Here is a 23,827-nt window from a genome sequence, read left to right on the forward strand (position 1 = left end):
TCCTTCTGGTTTAATCACTGTGTTAGAATTTCTTAATTTTGTTCTCAAACTAATTGACTTTTTGTTGTACACATCTGTTGTTAATTGGTATGCCAGATCCATCTTCCAGATTCTCATTGTGATTGCTTGTATCATTATCATCATCATCAATACCCAGTCCTACCATAAATACTGTCTCAACTTTTGAGGGTGGCTGTACTTCCGCCCGAATGAGGGAGCAGCTACCAAACTGGTATCGTGAGGCGTGAGTCATTGTTGGTTGAGCTGCAGAAGTGTACAGTTGTCATTTTGAAGTTTTCATGATGGAATGGGGAGAGTATGAGAATCGTTTGGCCGTGACAGCGTTACACAAGGTAGGGCAATCACCGGGGGAGATTTTCAAAACTCTCCAGAAGCTGAAAATTAGTAAGAAGTTTGTTTACTGCACTATAAATCGATTTGTTGAGGTTGGAACTGTGAGAGATCACCCGCAGCAAGGAAGACCATGCACAGTACGAACGCCAGAATTCATCGAAGCAGTGGCGGCTCGTGTGCAATGAAATCCGGTAAGGAGGCAGTCAGTGATGGCTTGTGAGTTACAGATATAAAAAATGTCTATGTCTCGCATGTTAAGCATTGACCTGAGACTCCATGCTTACAAATGATGCAAAGGACATCTCCTGAGAAATGAGATAAAGCACCAGAGGCTCCTAAAATCAAAGCGCTTACTTAAGCGTTACGCGACTAATGGTCATCGTCGAATTCTGTTTCCGGATGAAAAGATTTTCAGTGTTGAGGAGACTTTCAACGCCCAAAACGACAGGGAATATGCCCATTCCTCTAGAGAAGTTGGTGAAAAGGCTCCAAGGATCCAGAGGGGTCATCATCCCTCATCAGTTATGGTGTGGTGGGATGTGAGCTTCGAGGGCACAATGGAGCTCCATTTCTGTGAAAAGGGAGTCAAAACTTCAGCTAAAGTGTACCAGGAGACAGTCCTTGAGGGTCAAGAATCTCAACAACACCCTCTTCCATGGACGGAACTGGAAGCTTTCAGCAGGACTCGGCCCCAGCGCACAAGGCACGGGCAACCCAGCAGTGGTTGGAGGCAAATGTTCCTGATTTCATTTCCACTTCAGATTGGCTGTCTGCAAATTGTGGTCCAAGCTTCAGGAGATGGCTTGCAAGAAAAGACATTCCAATACTGAAAGCTTAAAGCAGTCTCTTCGGAAGGCAGTTGCAGAATTTCCAGTTGATGTGTTGCGTAATGCCACTGATGATTGGCCACAAAGACTTAAGGCCTGTGTGCATGCAAATGGTGGCCATTTTGAATAATTATTTGTGGTTATGGTTCATAATGCACCTATGTAACACTTGTTATTAGGATATTAAAATATCTCTAACCATTTGGTGTCAATTTACTTAAACGTTTGGGACAGTATTTATGGTAAGTATGTAGAATGTTTTATTATCACAGTTACTTCATCTTAAAGCAACAATCACTACTATCACCACCTCTGAGTTTACCAGGGAGGACATTTATAACAGTTGTCATCAATAAAGGAAGAATTCAATAGCCTTTGGTGAGACTGTACTCCTATATTTAAGAGAGGGAACAGTAAGAAAAAGATTCAACAAAGAGCTTTCCCAATCACTAGTGATAACATATCATCCAAAAACCAGAAAGTCAGCTCAACACTAAACACAGATTGAATATTTACTGTTCTGTTCCTGTGAAAAAATTAGAAAGATGATGAAAGTAAGGTATGCCTCTCAAGGCCAAGCTGTAACACACCCATCTGTTGGTCGCAGTTGAGTGAGGTTATATGAATGTGTCAGATGTGTGATAACCGTTTTGTGCTACACTAGAGCACAGAGGATATTTCTCGTTGAGATGTATATCTTAAAGAAGAGGTCAACTGAAACATGAGTATGTAAATTTTACTGTAATGTGGTTGTTTAAGAGGTAGAGAGAAACAGGCTCTGTTTCCAACAGAAAGAACCAGTGTCCTGAACGATTTCTCACCGAGGAACGCCTTGAATATATCCAAGCAAGGATGGAACAGAGTATGAAAAAACTAATCTGCCACCTCTCCCAATAACGTGTCATGTCTATAGGTTCTGCTTGTAAAGGCCTTAAAATGATCAAGTTTCACCCATACAAAATATCTGCAGTTCATAAATTGTATTGCTGACATGATGCATGATATAAATTTTGTAGATGGATTTTACAATCCATACACAATGGAATTTTAGAACCCATGCTTTTTTTATGAGTGATGGAGCTTGGTTTCAACTTGGAATTCACCAAGTTCCAATGTACGATGATAAAGACGGGTTATGGTGCATGGTTAGTGCAAAATAGATAATGCACCTATATTTTGTCAAGACACACTAAATTTGGAATGTTACGTGAATAACATTTTGCGGCCATTACCTCAAATGCTCACGGAAGACGAAACACAGCACGATTACTTTCAACAGGCCAGTGCAACAGGTCACACATCAGCTTGTTCACTGCAAGCTGTTCATGAGATTTTTGATGAACGGGTAATTACCTGCGGACTCTGGCCCCTCATTCTCCAACTTAACTGTTTGTGACTTTTGTCTTTGAGATAACCTTAAACAGAAAGTGTATATGAACAAACTGCATAATGGCTCTTAAGGAAGAGATCACAAATAATATACAAAATATAACCGAAGGTGAACTGCAATATCTTTTCAGAACCTTCTGTGTGATATCACTTGTGACTGGAAAATGATGGTTACCACTTTCAACATACCCTGTGAAAGCAGGTATGAATAAACTTCCAATACAATAGTTTTCAGTCGGGTGGCTGTTGGTGCCTCAGTGAGGCTACCCGTATTGTCCTCCAGGCAGTGGAGCATGCATGACATTAGGTTGTGAATGCCCAATATCATTACGAAGCACATATAATAATAATGGATATATGATGGTGTATACATTGAAATCAAATTAATGAATTCTTGGCTGGAAAAAGACAAAATATAGCCATTTGAAACATGTAATATTGATAAAAGGGTAAAATACAGACCCCTAGCTTCTCCTTAAATATGTAGGCTATTTTTTTTTTTTCTCTCTCTCTCTCCCCTAGCTGCTTTAACATCACAAATGGTACAGGAAGGTGTCTGGCAATGTTGGAATAGGAAAAGCAGAGGCTGTAGCTTCAATTAAGGTTCAGCCCTGTAATTGACTGACTTGAAAATGAGAAACTATGGGAAATTATATTTGCAGCTGCCAATGGTGGGGTTCAAGCTCATCATCATGCAAGTTTTCCACCACAGGATCCATACCATGTTACCAAATAACTCTGTAAAACTTGTCTTTTCAGCAACTACAATTTACAGTCTAGCAATAATTTGCAGATTTATACACAAAACAATCGACACATACCTGAGCAAGTGCTAGATTCTCTTGATCTTCTTTCCGTGATGTCGCAGGAAAGAAGACGATGTTATCAATAGTCTGGATAAGTTCCACTTGTACAACACACTTTATCAGTAAACCAGAAAAGAGTTTACTATCTGAGCCAGCCTGAAAACAAAACAAAATATAATTATGACAAGTGTACAATACGGGCCAAGATTCAGAAAAAATCCTGACCATAACTACGAGATGATCAGTCTCTGAACTCGATAAAGAAATGTTGCAATAAACAATAAGGTTAATATTAATATTCACTCATTGAACTTTTGTTACAACCAGTACATTTTTGCACAATTCAGAGAGAGAGAGAGAGAGAGAGAGAGAGAAAGAGAGAGAGAGGACGAACAATGAACAGAAGCACCTGCTTTTTATAACAAATACAATTACAAACAATTTTGTGAATGATATAAAAATTATTCACCAATCACCAGTGATCCGTATTTAGGGTTGTTGCCCAGGTGGTAGATTCCGTAACAATTGTTTACCTAGACCTTTTTTTAAAAATCAGGGGTGCAGAAATCTTCTCTGAATTGAGGAGCCAAATCATAAGTTTAGGAACCAGCAAGAATCCCACCAAGCTGATACCTAAAAGTAATTGAATTTTCTTAGTGTTGACCACGGTATTACTTTTTTCTTATCTTGGCAATTACACTGTCCAGAAATATTAAACAGCTATAGTAGAACTATTAACTGTAAATGCAGATGTCAGTTTTGTTTTACACAATTCAGAAAACACTGATGCCCAGTCTCACAGAATCTATATATATAATTTGAACGTGTAACACAATATTGTGAGAAAACTGCAATACTAATGCCTGTGTGTTATACATCAAAAGAAAGTTCTCCATCTCAGGATTGCTAGAAAAATATTAATTCCATTAGTCCTTCGTTTGCGTAAAATAGTTAGTTATTCGAATAATATGAAAGTTGTCTCTGCTGATCTTTCTATGCCAGCCCGATAGAGGGTTCAGTGGAAGTTGTCTATGCAGATCTTTCTGTGTTAGTCCAACAGATGTCTCTGTGAAATCATGCTATCAGAATGTAAGTTGCTGCTACTTTACTTGACTCAAATAGTCATTTACTGGCAAATTACGATGCTACTGCATTTGCCAGTAGATGGCTATGTGAGTCTATGAGTATGTGTTCGCGTGATCCTTTGATCTTTCAATGCCATGTTTCAGACTGCCATAGGAGTGTGCTGTCCATGCACAATATTGGCTATTTCATTACATGCACACACAGCGCCATTATACCAGTAAATGGGTATTCTCTCAGATGGTGGTTTTGTTTGTGGTTCCTTCAGTGCATACAACTAACTTCACTTGCTTACCTCATACTCTGCACTTAACACAAACATAATTATTTAGTGGTCAGGAACACACTTATTTGGTTGCATATTTACTTCTTCAAACCAAATGAACTGCCATTATTAGGCAAACAAGACTGCAGAGCACACTGAGTATTAGATGTTTTATTCCACAGCGCCACTGCGGCACGTTTTATACACAGCGCCATTATGGAAAATTTGATTATTTCTTCATAGCAAAAGTGCCATTGCATTAAAACTGGAATATCAACAGTTTCTCTTCGTCTTCCTGAGTAGAAATAAAGTGCATGAGAAATTAATTTTGTAATATGTGTGATAGATTGGGGACATATAATATATACCCGTTTATGTTGAAAGAAGCATTCTGAGAGATCGGGCTGGAGGGAGAAGCACTGCACGTGCCACAGCATGGTATTGCCACATTCCTGCATTCCTATCTCCTTCCCCTCACTTCCGGCTCACTTGTTCATTTGTTCAGACCGCTCAGAAGCGAGAGGTTTGGCATTCCAAGCATCAAGAGCTGGTCAGCAGGCTTATCTCCACGGCAACCGCAGTGAACCTGCCCATGTTTCCATAGCAACCGTACCCCCTAACTCCCTTCTTCCCACCCAGGCAGGCAGTAAACAAACCTCCCTCTAAGAAATGTAAGAATGTTTCTTTCAGTATTACGACCATAGTAGGTCAAGGATATTCTTGACTTGCTGGAAGTACAGGCCTTCGTCTGCTGTACTTAACATGGTAGCAGGACAGGATAGAGGTTCACAAAACAATTTTCTTCAATAGTAGAGCTCAATGCTTGAAAAATAAATCCTCTGATCCTATTTTATTATTTATTATATCTTGATTTGTTTTTCCTTAACAACTTGCTTCACGTCACACAGACGCAGATAAGTCTTATGGCTACAACGGGATAGGAAAGGCGTAGGAGTAGGAAGGAAGCAACCGTGGCCTTAATTAAGGTACAGGTGCCTGGTGTGAAAATGGGAAACAACAGAAAACCATCTTCAGAGCTGCCGACAGTGGGGTTCAAACTCAATATCTCCTGGATGCAAGATCACAGCTGTGTGCCCCTAACCACATGGCCAACTCGCCCGGTATATCCTGAATTTCCTGATGCCATGTCTCTAGATTACTTCTCTTTTTATGATCATTTCCACATGTTCCATCAACATCATCATAATCATCATCATCACCACCACCACCACTGTTGTCCTCATTTGTTGCGTACATACACAGCCCACGGCTGTAAACATGGATGTTATAAATATTCTGCAGTATGTATTTCAGTATATTCAGAGATTAATGTATTATCACCAATGTGAAAATAAATATAAATTAAAATATGTATATACCATCTAGGTGATTAATATCACTTGATAAATAATGTCTAAAAATTCATAGTTCAGTGCCACAAAATATATAAATGCTGGTGTCAAGACTCAATATTTCCCATCCTTTTTTTTTTTTTTTTTTTTTTTTTTGCTAGGAGCTTTACGTCGCACCGACACAGATAGGTCTTATGGCGACGATGGGATAGGAAAGGCCTAGGAGTTGGAAGGAAGCGGCCGTGGCCTTAATTAAGGTACAGCCCCAGCATTTGCCTGGTGCATCCTTTATTAAGGCCTGCTTGGTAGGATTAGACTGTTCTTGAGTACTAGCAAAGATCCTCAGCTTAAACACACTTTTCTTTCTTTTTTTTCTTTCTCAAGTATTATAATTCTCCTCAGTTAGTGCTGTTGATGTTAAACCACTTTAGAATAGTTAGTACATGCAGTAATCAAACAGATAGTAGCACTCAACTCATTTTTTAAAATGTTAAGGATTGGACTGTTTTTACGAGCATGTCTTCAATTCATACCAGAAGGTTAGCTGTAGTACAGTATTTTTAATCTTGCTTCTATCATCATAAGTAAACTACTCATTCAGGAAGGTGGTGTTATTTTTCTGTGGCAAGACAGTACCATCATGATATCCCTTACAGTTGATCAGGGAATCCATAACACGGCAGAAAAATCCTGTGATGAATTTCTCAAAGTGTTTGTCTATTATCATGTAAGTCTGAAACTAAAATAACAACAACAACTCTGCAGTACGTCATTCAGCGGTTACATCCTCAACATCCTGTGATAAAATATTTTGCCTTCTTCTATACCTGTCAAAACCGTGACACACAATATATACATACAACCACTACTAAGTATCCAGGCAGGTAATTTGTTAAAAATTTTGCATCACATTTCTTCAAGAAATTCTCCACTAGCACTGTAGTTTATAAGGATGAATATTCATATATACAAAAGAAAGCTGATATGTCTTTCAGAATAATGAAGGGTTTCTATAAAATCCACTTCTGGTTTTTTATAGAACTACTATGGATTTAACTTGATCAGCTCGAGTGAAAAGTTTGTAGGCAAGTGCATTAGAAGGAATGCAATTTATCACATGAGTGCAGATAGATGCATTACAAAAGTGTCACAGGTGTAGAATGTGTTGGAAATTGGAAAGCGTTTATTGAAGACTTTTATTTGTAAACCTTCCGTAGTACTTACTGTATGATCTGAAGTGTGGGGATATAATATTTTATTTGTATTCCATTCAGGTACTTAACCTGTACAGTGTAAGAAATATTGTTGTACATAGGTTGGTTGTAAATAGTAGATTTCAGTTCTATATTTACTGGAAGTATCCAGAAAGTTATCACATGGATTTTTGAACAGGGTGTGTTGCCTTTTGTTTGTTATGTATTCTAGAAAGTATTTTCTGACTATTCTGAAAATGGAAGATTCGCGATCATATGTATTCGAGAAAGTATGTTAAAGTTCGCAACTGAAGTAGGAGTTGTGATTGGTGAATCTGGGTGACAATAGGCGGGCTCATGCGTTCTGATTGGCTACTCCAAGGCCAGGGTTTCCCTTATAAAGAGAGCAAGGCAGCATTTCGTTCGCTGTCTGTCTTGGTCTGTCTGTGATCGGTCTGCCTGATTGTCCGAAGTTTTGAAGTCGTCTCGTTACTGGGATGGGCCACTTTGGGGTAAGCACTCTTGATATCCGTTCCAGCTTAAATTTCCTGTAATGTTCGCTTGCTTTTTCATATAGGAGTCTGCCCTAACCTCACCTAGATTCGCCACTTAATTATTTATGATGCCTAAGCTTTTCAGCTGGACTTGCCTGTTTGTTTTCGAGGCATTCCCTGTCCTTTGTTTCGCTAAATATGTAAATTGTATTTTAATATATTTTCCTTGGGGTTTTGCCTCTGGTAGTTCCATGTCACTTGATGTACGCTAGAGTTTTGAAAGGTACGTTTAACTTTGCTGTAAATTGTAATGGCGTATTACACTTCTTCTTACCTACTAAATTGCATTGTACAACAGGATTTGTAACTAGATGTATAGTTTGGTTGAACCTTTGAACTTATAGGAAGCCATTATCAAAGAACGTCGAATAGTTGTGTGTATCACAGAACATGTAGTTCGTAATTCACAAGTTGTGTGTCGGTACCTTCCGCATGACTAAAATTGTTCGGAATTCATTTGTAGGGTAAATAATATTTTTCAAAATTAAGGATCACGGTTGATTATTTCTGAAACTGCAACCTAAGCCGTATCCATGCCCTCGGTTGGTTCCCTGCTCCGTCCCACCTTCCTGGTTTATTGTCATCTAGTTGGCCCTACTGATATTACTAAAGTTGTTATCTGCGGAGATCTGCATAGTTTCAGCTGATCTTTCACCGAGTGTGTAGTGGTTTTTGGTACTGTGTAATTGCACTAAATTTCCTTCCTTTACTGTGTTTAGTGTAACCGCTGTAGTAGCGGTAACAAAAAGAAACAATTTTATTGGCTCAGTAGAATGGATGCATTCAGTTAGAGGGACTACAAGCTTGGTACGGGAATGACACTTGGTAGAAAAAAAGCCAATTAACTCACATTTTATATTCTTCATACGCTGTTTAACAAAATGATTTGATTAAAAAGACCCTCTCTGAGGTGACCACTAACATGAACCAGCATGTTTATTTAAAAATGAAATGAAATGGCGCATGGCTTTTGATCTGACTCCCACAGGCAACCTGCATGTCGTGATGAGGATGAAATGATGATGAAGACGACACATACACCCAGCCCCCGTGCCAGAGAAATTAACCAATGATGGTTAAAATTCTCGACCCTGCCGGGAATCAAACCTGGGACCCCTGTGGCCAAAGGCCAGCACGCTAACCATTTAGCCATGGAGCGGACGTTTATTTATTTATTTTTCTGCTATTTGCTTCACGTCGCACCAACACAGATAGGTCTTATGGCGCCGATGGGACAGGAAAGGGCAAGGAGTGGGAAGGAAGCGGCCGTGGCCTTAATAAAGGTACAGCCCCAGCATTTGCCTGGTGTGAAAATGGGAAACCACGGAAAACCATTTTCAGGGCTGCCGACAGTGGGGTTCGAACCTACTATCTCCCAAATACTGGATAGTGGCCGCACTTAAGCGACTGCAGCTATCGAGCTCGGTGACGTTTATTTAAACATTCTGGATGATCAGGAGTTGCCATTCAGTCAACATCTGCATGATGAGTATGCTACTGATACCCCAATCTTTCAAGATGACAACAGCAAAGTTCACCGGGCTGGACGCATACGGGACTGGTTATATGAACACTCCCCCATCGTATTACATCTTGATTGGCCTGCAAAATCACCTGACTTGAACCCCATTGAAAATCTATGGGACATGTTTTGTCCTTGTCCTTTTGTGTATGTCCTATTATGGGTTCATTTTCTTGTCTCTCTCTCTTTCTCTGTGTCTACACTTATGGTGTGTGTGTATACACACACACATATATATACACACACAGTAAAACCTCGTTAATTCGAAGTTGCTGGGACGCAAAAATCGGACTTCGAATTACGTGATTTCGAATTAACCGCCAACACGTACTTTGGAAATGCCAATCCTTGCGGCGTCACAATATATTCTAAGACCCGTTACTGCAGGCAATTAACCTCGATTCACAGTTTAAAGCTCTCAAATGCCTTGGAAAAAACGATTTCCAAAATGTATCCAACAAGGTGCATTTACAGTATTCAAATAATGCACTTGGATAACTCACTGGCAAACGTAACCTCTCGCAATGAACTCAAAAGAAAGAAAACATGATTCAAAGACGAGAAGAAATCTATAATGGCTCCCCTGTGCAAGTGCTTTATTCATTGGATTACTGTACTGTATGCATTTTAGATGCCTTGTGCTTGCACGAAATGTACCCCCATGCCCTTAAAACATCACGGCTTATCGAACTTTCCTATGACGAGGGAAGAAAGTCTCTCACTTCTCTCCACATTACAACAACAGTACAGTGACTATACTTGTACGATTTCCTGCCATGGCATTTCTAAGACCCATTAATGCATGCAATCACCTTGATTCTCAGTTTAAACTTTTCAAATGCCATGGAAAACACTATTTCAGAAATTTATCCAACAAGGTGCATTTACATTATTCAAATAATGCTCTTGTATAAAACAATGACAAACATAACCTCACACAACGAAAGGAAGAAAAACACGATTCAAAGACGAGGAAAAATTATGCTGGCTCCCATGTGCAAATGCTTTATATTTTGGATTACTGTACTGTCTGCATTTTTAGATGCCTTGTACTGGCATGGAAAGTGCCCGACGCCCTTAAAACATCGTGGCTTTTCGAATTTTCCTATGACAGGGGAAGGAAATCTCTCGCTTCCGTGTGCAGTGCGCACTGCATAGCAAAACAGTACATTTCCCGTCTGGCAATTCTCTCCTTTAAAACCTTAAGACCGTTTGGCCTCAGCATTTAAAAAAAAATAAAACAAACAAACAATGCAGTTTCATCGGCATTGACACTATTGTTTGGTGCGTACAAATTGATTATGTTCGCGGATTCTACCTCTCCGCACACTGCCTGTCGTGAACGGCAATTCGCAACACGCCTTTCGCATATATCAGAGTGAGCGAACGGACTCGAACGGGATTCGAATCCGCGACCTCCAGGGTAGAAAGCCTGTGATTTGAAAAGTAGCAGGCACATAAACATGTGTATACATGAAAGAAAATTACAGGAGAGTTTGTATGTGTCTATAATTCATAATTCATAAATGAGAGTGATGATAATAATAATAGGAATGACAGAATATTCTAAAGAAGGATTTAGAACATTCGATATTGCGTAGAAGCTCGTAAGCCAAAAGCTTTGTGTCTTAATAATTGTGAAACATTGTGTAAGTTAAATGCGCACTTCTTCTGAGTTGGAAATGTACGGAGTCACGTGTAAGGGACATAGAAACAGCTTCGAAATTGTTCGAGAACATCACATGTAAGTGCCGCATGACTGGGTGGTTCCGTGTTCAAGAACCAATCAGAGAACAGTGATACTGTGGCGGGTAAGAGTGGCCAGTGATGGTGGTGTTACTCAGTGAATTATTCTAGAAGGAATGGAATAGAGGATATAAGCTCAGAACTTGTAAACAACAAGGCTTTTGACTTCCATCCCTTGAAGGAGGCTTTTGACGTTCATCACCCAAAGGAGGCATTTTGACTGTAGACTCTATCGCTCAGAGCATTGTTAGTGAACGGGTAGAATTTCAGTACGAGCCGCGAATAAGTAACTGAACACTGTTAATAAGTTAAAAGGACATTAGGCTCTGAAAGTAAGTTTGATTCATCAGTGAGCGATCACAAGGGTTTATCACACCGATTGTCAAAGTAGGTGTTGGAATATAGTCACCGTCATAAACTAGTAAATACTTATATTTGGGAGAATTATGCCTCGCCGCAAGAGCTACGGGTTCCAGGGATACCTATGCAGAAGAGAGAAAAGACGAAGAAAGAAGACTTCAATTGGATGTGCTCCAATTCTACTCCGTAGTTAAGTAACCAACCAGTGAACATAATTATTATTGTTATGTGTATTTAAAGACTTAGAGACATTCAGAAGGATCTGAAGTTGAGAAAGGAATTGATAGTAAATGGTGTCAGAGATATTGTAACATTGTACAATTATCTTGTATATATTTGTGTGAGAATATTTTTGGGTTTTAGAATATAATTGATGTTCAAACTTTGCCGATCTGACTACATGCTCCCAGAATTTGAACCCAAGTCCTCAGCCTGTTGAACATCCCTAAAAACGCCCAATACAAAATAATTACAATTCCGCTCGAACATAGCAGATATGAAGCTCACTGTAGACACGCCGCGGTAGGTGCAAGTGCGCAAAGTTACCCCTTCACGTTCCGGAAGATGCGTTCTTTCATGACGCGGAGAACTTTTGAATTTAAATTACTCTGTAAATTTTTTTTTTTTTCAAAATGTAAAAGCAGTTTCGAATTAAAAGTCTGAATTTCGGTAACAGGACTGACGTACTTTGAATTACGAATTATCCGTATTTTGAATTAAACGATTTAAATAACATGCAAAACTGAACCTCATGTTCCGGGAACGAGAGCTGCTTCGAATTAGGCGAAATTTTGAACTAACCGATTTCGAATTATCGAGATTCTACTGTGTGTGTATATATACATATATACATGACTTGATTTGACACTTGTCTGTTCCTTTCCAATACTGATGATGATGGATTTGTTACGATTAATTCAACTTATGATTAAATTCCAAATTTGAAGTTTTATTCATTACTTATACCAATAATGGATAGCTGGACCATAACTGGTACAAAGAAATGCAAAAGTGAGTGACAGTGGAGTAAAACTCCTCAGAAAATTCCTAGGTCCAACTCGCTTAAGCTGATAGTATCTCGGGAAAGTTATGTCAATCCGTCAACTCAACAGAGAAGATGGAATTAAGAATGGCAAGTGAAGCAAAATAATGATATCACATATGAATAGACAGCAAGAAATGCAATAAGAATGCAGGCTCGCAAAGAGGAATTCGCTGAACTTTCAAAGATAGTATCAGCTACGTCTAACAAAAACGATCAGGGAAGCACTGTAGGTAGGATTTACATGATACTGTATTTCTCCGAATCCAAGAAATTTTCCCTCAGAATTTCATGGGAAAAATCAAGGGTCATCTTGCATTCGCGACCTAACAGTAATGAATACTGCTGGCAGCTACCACGGTAACCACACTGCTTCCCTTCCCCTCCACCTCTCCCCAGTGCACACATGCGCACGCACAAAACTCGTTGACCTTCAATGTCTGCGTTTTTATTAAACACCACTAGCCGCTGAAGCTTTCAAAGACAGTATCAGCTACCTCTAACAAAAATGATCAGGGAAGTACTCTAGGTAGTATTTACATGATACTTGGGTGTGTTTATTTTTTTCTCAAATAAAATTTGAAATTTGTTATAAATAAAATTATGATTTCACAAATCAGTTAAGCTGGATTGAATTTTTCTGAAGGAAAAGCTGGGGGTTGTCTTGCATTCAGGATTATCTTGGATTCGGAAAAATACGGTAATGTGCTATCTTAACCAAAAATCACATATCAATTTCTTTGACTAAGCCACACCAACACTTCATAAATAAGCATACAGGAAGTAATCTTCAACTCCTATCGAACAATTTATGTTGTATGGATTATAGCTTCATTCATTTTTAAATGTTCCAGAGATTTAAATGATTCCATGACCAAATCTCTGATGAAAAGAGCTTTGAACAGTATCACTTATGACAGACTAAATGCAAGCACCAGCATCTTATAAGCTTTATCCAAAATGTTCCGAGTATGCTACAATCTAAAAGCCTTACACTGTTTATTAGAAATACAGTAAGTAAAAGTCTACAATTTCTATGTTGTAGGAGAACATCAGAGAGGTAAAGGACACCTCACACAGTTCTGGAATATTATTTATTTCTCAAGAAATAATACGTAGAGCGCAACAGACCAGTATTGGCACCGGAATCACCTTGCTCAGTGTAGAGGTATGTCTGTCTAAAACATGGTTATGATAGCGAAGATCAGAACACCGCACCATTCATTTTAAATATTGATAGTAATAATGTTATTGGTCCTTTTGTCCCACTAACTACTTTACCAGGTTTCAAAGAATTTAAATACTGCATAGTAACATTCAGCCCCATCAAAAGTTTCAGCAGTTAGAAATAACATCTTGTTCTAGATTCTCACTTCAGGCTTTCTGAAGGGTGATCCTTTCAATGAGTACTGATGCCTGCCATTCTCATGGAGATAAAGAGACACAAGCCTATCAGATATGGTAAAGTAATGGTCTGGAATAGTTGGGATGGGTGAGATAGCTCGTCTATGAGAGAGAGAGAGGTTGTGAAAGATGTGGTGTCTGTGCCTGTCCTCTTGTCCTTCATTATATTTGTCTTTGTCTCTCCTTTCTATTTCTTCCTCTAACCACACTAAGCTGTCACAACTGATAGGCAAACAGACACCTGGGCGACAGCCCTAAATGCAGATAATAGGTGACTGATGAACTGATTGTCTGATTATCCTTCATGTATGTTCTTATCTCTTTCCTAGCTTCCTATACATGAGAAAAAATTGTAATGAGATACACAAAGAGGAACTCTTGCCAGTAGCCTAGTTTTATCCTATTCTTCCTTTCACTGCTACTTTTCTTACAGTTCCCTTTAAGAATTCCTGGATATCCCAACTGATCTTCACTACATTTCTTCTCACACTTCAATCTGGCTAATTAACATCTAATTCTCTATTTAAATGAAAACAAGGAAGCAAGCTTGCAGATTTATATGACTGTAAATCTTAGGATCATCACCCATTAGACCCACTGTTGTAAGTTGATATCACAATGACATGGTTGACCCTTAAATAAAAAAATAAAATTAAAAAAAGAACTGGTTGGGATTTAAATTGTGTGAGCTCAGGTGAGAAAATGGTGACTAAGTCACTAAATTGTAACGACCCTTAATTCATTTATTAGTGTCTATAGTCCACTTGCCACTCTTAAGTGCATTCCTAGCATGCAACAACAAATGACTCTCTCACCTTCCCTCTTAAGGCCTTCAACTCCTCAGTACTGACACTGTGGCTGCTCTGACTGCTTTGCACACTGTATGAACTGTTGGATCGTTGAAGAATATGGCTCATATCACCATTCTCACCCTGATATAAAATATATTTGATCAGAGACCTCAAGAAGCTAAGCAAAAGCATACAAGAAACAAATATATAGAACCATAACTGACAGTTCCAGTTCACTGAATCAATACTGGCTAATCAGAAAATTTAAAATTCTCATGCATAAAAACCTCCAATATATATTGATTTTTTCTAGATTAAAAATTTGAAAATCTTGGAAACAAGGAATTCTACAAAATAAAATCTAAACACAATAGAAGTCAAGAAAGCTATCTTCAATTCAGAAGTTATGGACAATTTAAAATCTTCCACAATTTCCAGAATTACCATTAAATTCATCCTGATAAGCACTATCAAAACAAACGAGCAACTAGTAGGCCTACTTGTACATCATAAGATTATTATTATTATTTTTATTTTTTATTTTTGAAGTGAAAACTGTTCTGTTCATATACTCATTCAAATGATGTATTTTCAACTGTTACTGTTTCTACTACACAGAAGGCAGGTTATCATACATACAATATTTATGCTTTTTCTATAAATTTAATACAAGCAGAGTTCTTTCAATAATGACGAACCTAGAAACATGATTCGAAATCTGCCCATCACATTCATAAAATAAAGAAACAGCAGTTCACATTCAGCATGTATATTTATTACATTATAATCTATTTTGGCAAGAGGTAAGATGGAACACAGCTGATTTACATAGGAACAATAATAATAATTTCGTGTGGCTATTTCTAGCCGAGTGCAACCCTTGTAAGGCAGACCCTCCGATTATGGTGGGCGGCATCTGCCATGTGTAGGTAACTGCGTGTTATTGTGGTGGAGGATAGTGTTATGTGTGGTGTGTGAGTTGCAGGGATGTTGGGGACAGCACAAACACCCAGTCCTCGGGCCATTGGAATTAACCAATGAAGGTTAAAATCCCTGACCCGGCCGGGAATCGAACCCGGGACCCTCTGAACCGAAGGCCAGTACGCTGACCATTCAGCCAACGAGTCGGACTACTTAGGAATAACATAGCATAATGATGGTAAGGGATCTAATACCTAGGCCATAGGAACAATAATGTAGTATAAATGTGACAGCCATTAAACTAACAAGAAAGGAATAACTAATATTGAGTCCAGAAGTCAAGGTAAAAAATTATGCAATTAAAAAATATCTGCCAAAAATTGTAACAAATATCCCATATATCAACAACAGAGAAGTTTATATAACTGTGGCATAATTGTTATCCAGAGCAAAAGCATGTTGCATTTCAGAAGTTTACATAATCTATGTATCTTTAACCTACTGCTTAGTATGATTCATACCCAGTCTCTCTTTCTGTTCTAAAATTACATATCTAAGCTTCTGCTATGGCTTATGATCTTTCAATTTAAAATACTCACCGAAATTATTTCAAGGTCTGATTCTTTGCCTTCATTTGGATCTTCAGGTCTCCAAGTCAGCAAAGCACTTGGTATTGTACAATTGAAAATATCCAACATGCACTGACAGGTCTTGTCCCATGTAGAATCTTGAAACTTAAGACCATTAGAATTAACAAGGTTCTCCAGACAGTTGGTTCCCGAACGAGCTAGTTGTTCATTATCTTGTTATGAAAGGAGAAAAAGGAATAATAAGAAACAATAAAAGCTAATAGTTATATGCGTAATTTTATAAACAGTAAATAAACACAGGGTTGAAATATGAAGCAAAATGAATACTGTCTGAAACACAATATTAGATTAATAACACCAGTCTTCATGATAACAGATCATATTGTAGAAACAATACTGGAAACAAATGTGTGTTACTTTTTCAAAATGTTGATTCCAAAACATTTGTTTTCTTCTATCACCTACATTTCTCTTTTTCTTCATCTTCACTTTTTTTTTTTTTTGCTATGGAACAAAACTGATTTCAAACATTTATCGCTGAAAGTATCAGTTGATAATGAGCAGTGTTGGAAGGAAATTTCACAATACATACGAGGACGGTTTGAAAAGTTCTCGGAATCACTGCTAGATGTCAGTGCTAGAGCAACGCGGTTCCTGCGCAATAATCACACATCCTTTGTGAGTGAATACGTAGCGCGTCAGTGCTCTACCTGCAGGAGTGTGGTAGTGACGACTCTTTGTTGTAGTTCCCGCGTAGTGATTTCAATCAATCAATCAATCAATCAATCAATCAATCAATCAATCAATCAATCAATCAATCAATCAATCAATCAATCAATCAATCAATCAATCAATCAATCAATCAATCAATCAATCAATACTGATCTGCATTTAGGGCAGTCGCCCAGGTGGCAGATTCCCTATCTGTTGCTTTCCTAGCCTTTTCCTAAATGATTTCAAAGAAATTGGAAATTTATTGAACGTCTCCCTTGGTAAGTTATTCCAATCCCTAACTCCCCTTCCTATAAATGAATATTTGCCCCAGTTTGTCCTCTTGAATTCCAACTTTATCTTCATATTGTGATCTTTCCTACTTTTATAAACGCCATTCAAACTTATTCGTCTACTAATGTCATTCCACGCCAACTCTCCGCTGACAGCTCGGAACATACCACTTAGTCGAGCAGCTCCTCTTCTTTCTCTCAATTCTTCCCAACCCAAACATTCCAACATTTTTGTAACGCTACTCTTTTGTCGGAAATCGAGCTGCTTTTCTTTGGATTTTTTCCAGTTCTTGAATCAGGTAATCCTGGTGAGGGTCCCATACACTGGAACCATACTCTAGTTGGGGTCTTACCAGAGACTTATATGCCCTCTCCTTTACATCCTTACTACAACCCCTAAACACCCTCATAACCATGTGCAGAGATCTGTACCCTTTATTTACAATCCCATTTATGTGATTACCCCAATGAAGATCTTTCCTTATATTAACACCTAGATACCTACAATGATCCCCAAAAGGAACATTCACACCATCAACGCAGTAATTAAAACTGAGAGGACTTTTCCTATTTGTGAAACTCACAACCTGACTTTTAACCCCATTTATCATCATACCATCGCCTGCTGTCCATCTCACAACATTTTCGAAGTCACGCTGCAGTTGCTCACAATCTTGTAACTTATTTATCACTCTATAGAGAATAACATCATCCGCAAAAAGCCTTAGCTCCGATTCCAGTCCTTTAATCATATCATTTATATATATAAGAAAACATAAAGGTCCGATAATACTGCCTTGAGGAATTCCCCTCTTAATTATTACAGGGTCAGATAAAGCTTCACCTACCCTAATTCTCTGAGATCTATTTTCTAGAAATATAGCAACACATTCAGTCACTCTTTTGTCTAGTCCAATTGCACTCATTTTTGCCAGTAGTCTCCCATGATCTACCCTATCAAATGCTTTAGACAGGTCAATCGCAATACAGTCCATTTGACCTCCAGAATCCAAGATATCTGCTATATCTTGCTGGAATCCTACAAGTTGAGCTTCAGTGGAATAACCTTTCCTAAAACCGAATTGCCTTCTATTGAACCAGTTATTAATTTCGCAAACATGTCTAATATAATCAGAAAGAATGCCTTCCCAAAGCTTACATACAATGCATGTCAAACTTACTGGCCTGTAATTTTCAGCTTTATGTCTATCACCCTTTCCTTTATACACAGGGGCTACTATAGCAACACTCCATTCATCTGGTATAGCTCCTCCGACCAAACAATAATCAAATAAGTACTTCAGATATGGTACTATATCCCAACCCATTGTCTTTAGTATATCCCCAGAAATCTGATCAATTCCAGCCGCTTTTCTAGTTTTCAACTTTTGTATCTTACTGTAAATGTCATTGTTATCATATGTAAATTTTATTACTTCTTTGGCCTTAGTCTCCTCCTTTATCTTGACATTTTCCTTGTAACCAACAATCTTTACATACTGCTGACTGAATACTTCTGCCTTTTGAAGATCCTCACATTCACACTCCCCTTGTTCATTAATTATTCCTGGAATGTCCTTCTTGGAACCTGTTTCTGCCTTAAAATACCTATACATACCCTTCCATTTTTCACTAAAATTCGTATGACTGCCAATTATGCTTGCCATCATGTTATCCTTAGCTGCCTTCTTTGCTAGATTCAATTTTCTAGTAAGTTCCTTCAATTTCTCCTTACATCCACAGCCATTTCTAACTCTATTTCTTTCCAGTCTGCACCTCCTTCTTAGTCTCTTTATTTCTCTATTATAATAAGGTGGGTCTTTACCATTCCTTACCACCCTTAATGGTACAAACCTGTTTTCGCATTCCTCAACAATTTCTTTTAACCCATCCCAGAGTCTGTTTACATTTTTATTTACCGTTTTCCACCGATCATAATTACTTTTTAGAAACTGCCTCATGCCTGCTTTATCAGCCATATGGTACTGCCTAACAGTCCTACTTTTAAGACCTTCCTTTCTATCACATTTATTTTTAACTACCACAAAAACAGCTTCATGATCACTAATACCATCTATGACTTCAGTTTCCCTATAGAGCTCATCTGGTTTTATCAGCACGACATCCAGGATATTTTTCCCTCTGGTTGGTTCCATCACTTTCTGAATCAGCTGTCCTTCCCATATTAACTTATTTGCCATTTGTTGGTCATGCTTCCTGTCGTTCGCATTTCCTTCCCAATTGACATCTGGCAAATTCAGATCTCCCGCTACAATCACATTTCTTTCCATGTCGTTTCCCACATAGCTGACTATCCTATCAAATAATTCTGAATCCGCGTCAGTGCTACCCTTTCCCGATCTGTACACTCCAAATATATCAAGTTGCCTATTATCTTTAGAAATGAGCCTTACACCTAGAATTTCATGTGTCTCATCTTTAACTTTTTCGTAGCTGACAAATTCTTCTTTCACCAGAATGAACACTCCCCCTCCCACCCTTCCTATCCTATCTCTACGATATACACTCCAGTGCCGTGAGAAAATTTCTGCATCCATTATATCATTTCTCAGCCATGATTCAACTCCTATTACAATATCTGGTAAATATATATCTATTAAATTACTTAATTCTATTCCTTTCCTTACAATACTTCTACAGTTCAACACTAACAATTTTATGTCATCCCTACTTGATTTCCAGTTCCCTGTTCCCTTATCACCGCTCCCTAGGCCATCCCATTTCCCTGAATGTACCTCCCTATTACCCTTCCAAACAAATTTCCTAACCTATACGTACCACTGCGGTTTAAATGAAGGCCATCTGAGCGCAGATCCCTATCTCCTACCCACCCATTAGGATCTAGAAATTTTACTCCCAGTTTCCCACATACCCACTCCATAGTCTCATTTAAATCCCCAATCAGCCTCCAGTCAGTATCCCTTCTACACAGTATTCCACTAATAACAATCTCCGCTTTCTTAAACTTCACCCGTGCTGCATTTACCAGATCCCACACATCTCCAACTAAGTTGGTACTTATATCAGCTTGCCTTACGTTGTTGGTACCAACGTGAAACACTACCACCTTCTCCTTCTCCTTCCCCTCCTCCCTCTCTTCTACTTTCCTCAACTACTGCCTCAACCTAATTCCTGGATAACACTCTACCCTGGTACCATTTCCTCCACACACTTTCCCCACGTGTCTAACGATGGAATCCCCCATGACCAGAGCCTCAACCCTACCCACCTCATTTGATCCCCTCCCCTCCTGGTCAGCCCTATCTTTCCTGATAGCTGCAGAAGCTACTTGCTCCTCCCTTTTTTCCTTCCCATGACCCTGTTCCACCTGTCTTTTCCTATCCTCTACTCTACGTTTTCCTTTCCTACCTTTTCCCTTCCTCCTACTTCCACACATCTCACCAACAGTTCCCTGTCCCTCATCTTCCCTCTGTTGTTCTACCTGGAGTGACTCGTACCGATTTCGCACAGACACCTGTCCTGAATTCTGATCCTGAATAGAGCCCTTAGACTGCAATCTCCTTCCCCTTAGAACATTAGACCACCTGTCTTCTACAACTCCTCCCTTTCCTTCCCCTCTGTCTTGTACACCTACTGTAACCTGTACATTGTTTGAGGGAGTCCTATCTTCCTTCCTGTCTTCTGTGAGAATCCTAATTATCTCCCCCAAACTTTCCAACTCCTCCCTCATACCCCTCAATGCCTCGCTACACCCACAGTAAGTACACTCGCGCTCCTTAGCCATTCTTTACGGGGAAAAAATGAAATTAAAAATAAAATAACTTATTTGCAAAAAATAAATGAACGGAGGGATATATTGTCTGGGATAGTACACAACAATAAGGTAATTAATATACGACTACACTACAATATTACTTAGTCGTGCTCTATTTTTTTATATCCTACAACCCCTGACAGGATAAAAACTGCTGTTAATTACTGAATATCGAAAGTAATAGCCTACACAAGAACTACACAATTCCAAACTGCAATTAAGCCTATTCTAATTACAACAACAGTATTTTAGTAAGAGTTTCTACGGATACCTCTACTACACCAGTACTACACAAATATTTTACAATAATAAAATAATCACACTAAATTCTAATAGGATATTACTCATATACTACTGTACAGTACACTACAGTAATTTTAAACTACTTTCAGACGTATCCTAATTACGATACCGGTACCGAACCGTATGTCACTAAACTAAGCACAACAGAAATGAAATTTGCAAGAACTACTGTACTCAAAGATTACCAACGAAGCTAAATGCTTAGACAAATTATTATTAGTATTACGGTCTAATAGATACACACGAAAAATAACACACGAATATAGCAGGCAGGATACGGCACTATCTAAATGTACTGTATCTATACTACAATGTATCTACACTACACTACACTACACTGCGTTTGGTTAAATGCTTAAGTATCGAAAGGATTGCCGTACACGAAGAAAAACACGAATATAACTGGCAAGATACTATCTAATATATTATACCTTATCTTCACTACAATTCTACTGAAATGTGGTTATGTGATTATTACAGCTGGCGGATTACTATTATTTTCCCTACTCCACGGGAGGGAGAATAAAAGTGTCCTTAATTAGGCCTACTGAAAAATACGAGGTTGTCTACAGTAATTTCTCAAATATTTTTATCAAAACTACTACTACTCCAGGGACTTGAACTGCAATTACTGGGATATATGAACTTTATTATTATTAGCTAACCGCTCATAAATACTGAAAGATCGAGGGAGCGAAATATAAATTACGGATACTTTAACTACCTACTCAGAAGTACAAATGAATGGAATACAAGGTCAGCTGATTTTTATTTATATTTACCTGACTACACTACACCCTTTGTTCAAGACTGTAGCCAACAATGCAATATTTCAATATGAGGAGCGACAATAATCAATAACAATACAACGACTGTTAACTATACCGTGTAATCTCTTTAACTTCTTTTTAAATGGAAGTTTACAGTTGTATCGTGTTTTTTAATGTAGTAAATTATTACCTTCGCGATAGTTTGAACGGATATCTATACGAAATACCGGAGAAGTTGCTGCAGAAGTTACGGTACTATTCCTTATGATAATCTGCCTTTGTAAGTATAACCAACGAACCTACAGATATTTACAAATATTTTTAAAGTTAATATTATTACCTAAAGTATTTCCTAAACCTAAATTCGAAACAAGGTACACCTAGCTAGCCTACTTAACCTAGAAAACGTAATTTACTGAAGACTAACTGAATTACTTGTTACAAAATTTAAATAAATATCACTACTCCCAATTTCTACCAACAAGCACTAAACACCACTATATAAACAGCACTAAATGAATCCGATATACAATTTAGCTATTTCAATAGGTTTTCACTACTTTATCACTACAATAATGCAAGAGCTCTCTCAACAGCCAACCGTTCTCAAGCGCATCCAACAATGCAAGTCCACATCCACAATGGAAAAAAACTGAGATTCGAGCAGTGATTAAATACTTTTTAAAGAAAGGTATGAAAGCAAAGGAAATTCATGCCGACTTTCAGAACACACTGGGGGCCTCTGCTCCTTCATTTTCAACTGTTGCCAAGTGGACCAGCGAGTTTAAATTTGGTCGGGAGAGCTTGGATGATGATCCGCGTAGTGGACGGCCAAAAAGTGTTACGACCCCAGAATTTATCCCAAAAGTGCATAAAATGGTCATGGAGGATCGTCGACTGAAAGTGCGGGAGATTGCTGAAGCTGTAGGAATGTCTTCTGAACGGGTATATTATATTTTAACCGAAGAATTGGGTATGAAAAAATTATGCACAAGATGGGTGCCACAGCTCTTGACATTGGACAATAAACGCACCAGATTAAAAATGTCCAAACAAAGCCTGGCCCGTTTTCAGTGCAACCAACAAGATTTTTTGCGCTGGTTTGTGACTACAGATGAAACTTGGGTTCACTACTATACCCCAGAGACAAAACAGCAGTCAAAGCAGTGGAAACATGCTGATTCACCACCACCAAAGAAAGCAAAGGCAGTGCGTTCGGCCGGAAAGGTCATGGCCTCAGTTTTCTGGGATGCAAAGGGCATTCTGCTGATAGATTATCTTCCTACTGGCCAAACAATTACGGGGCAATACTATGCGAACCTCCTAGCCCAACTACAGGAAAAGATACGCGAAACAAGGCCTGGTTTGACAAGGAAAAAGGTAATCTTTCATCAGGATAACGCTCCACCGCACACAAATGTTATTGCCATGGCAAAACTTAATGAACTGGGGTACGAATTGTTGCCACTTCCACCTTATTCACCTGATTTGGCACCATCAGACTTTCATCTATTCCCCAAGCTGAAAATTTTCCTCGGTGGACGGAGATTTTCTACAAGGGAAGAACTGACAGCCGAATTGAGAGGTATTTTGCAGGCCTGGAGGAATCTCATTTTCGAGATGTGATCAAGGCATTGGAACATCGCTGGACCAAATGCATTAGTCTACAGGGAGACTATGCTGAAAAATAAAAGCAGTTCCACCGAGGTAAGATACTTAATTCTAGTACATTCCGAGAACTTTTCAAACCACCTA

At 38.6% G+C, this 23,827-nt stretch overlaps 1 protein-coding gene across 1 annotated transcript in view; it reads right to left on the bottom strand.

The window, feature by feature from the left end:
- Positions 1-23,827, bottom strand: part of Sec71 (ADP ribosylation factor guanine nucleotide exchange factor Sec71) — a 452,892-nt gene that overhangs the window by 65,419 nt on the left and 363,646 nt on the right. The window contains exons 25-27 of the mRNA XM_067136654.2: positions 16,209-16,411; positions 14,713-14,829; positions 3,392-3,532 (exon numbers count right to left, since the gene is read on the bottom strand). Coding sequence (XP_066992755.2) covers positions 3,392-3,532; positions 14,713-14,829; positions 16,209-16,411 — 461 coding nt within the window. The remainder of the gene's footprint in view (positions 1-3,391; positions 3,533-14,712; positions 14,830-16,208; positions 16,412-23,827) is intronic.

This window comes from Anabrus simplex, chromosome 1 (genome assembly GCF_040414725.1).
Source record: "Anabrus simplex isolate iqAnaSimp1 chromosome 1, ASM4041472v1, whole genome shotgun sequence".
NCBI classification, from domain to species: domain Eukaryota; kingdom Metazoa; phylum Arthropoda; class Insecta; order Orthoptera; family Tettigoniidae; genus Anabrus; species Anabrus simplex.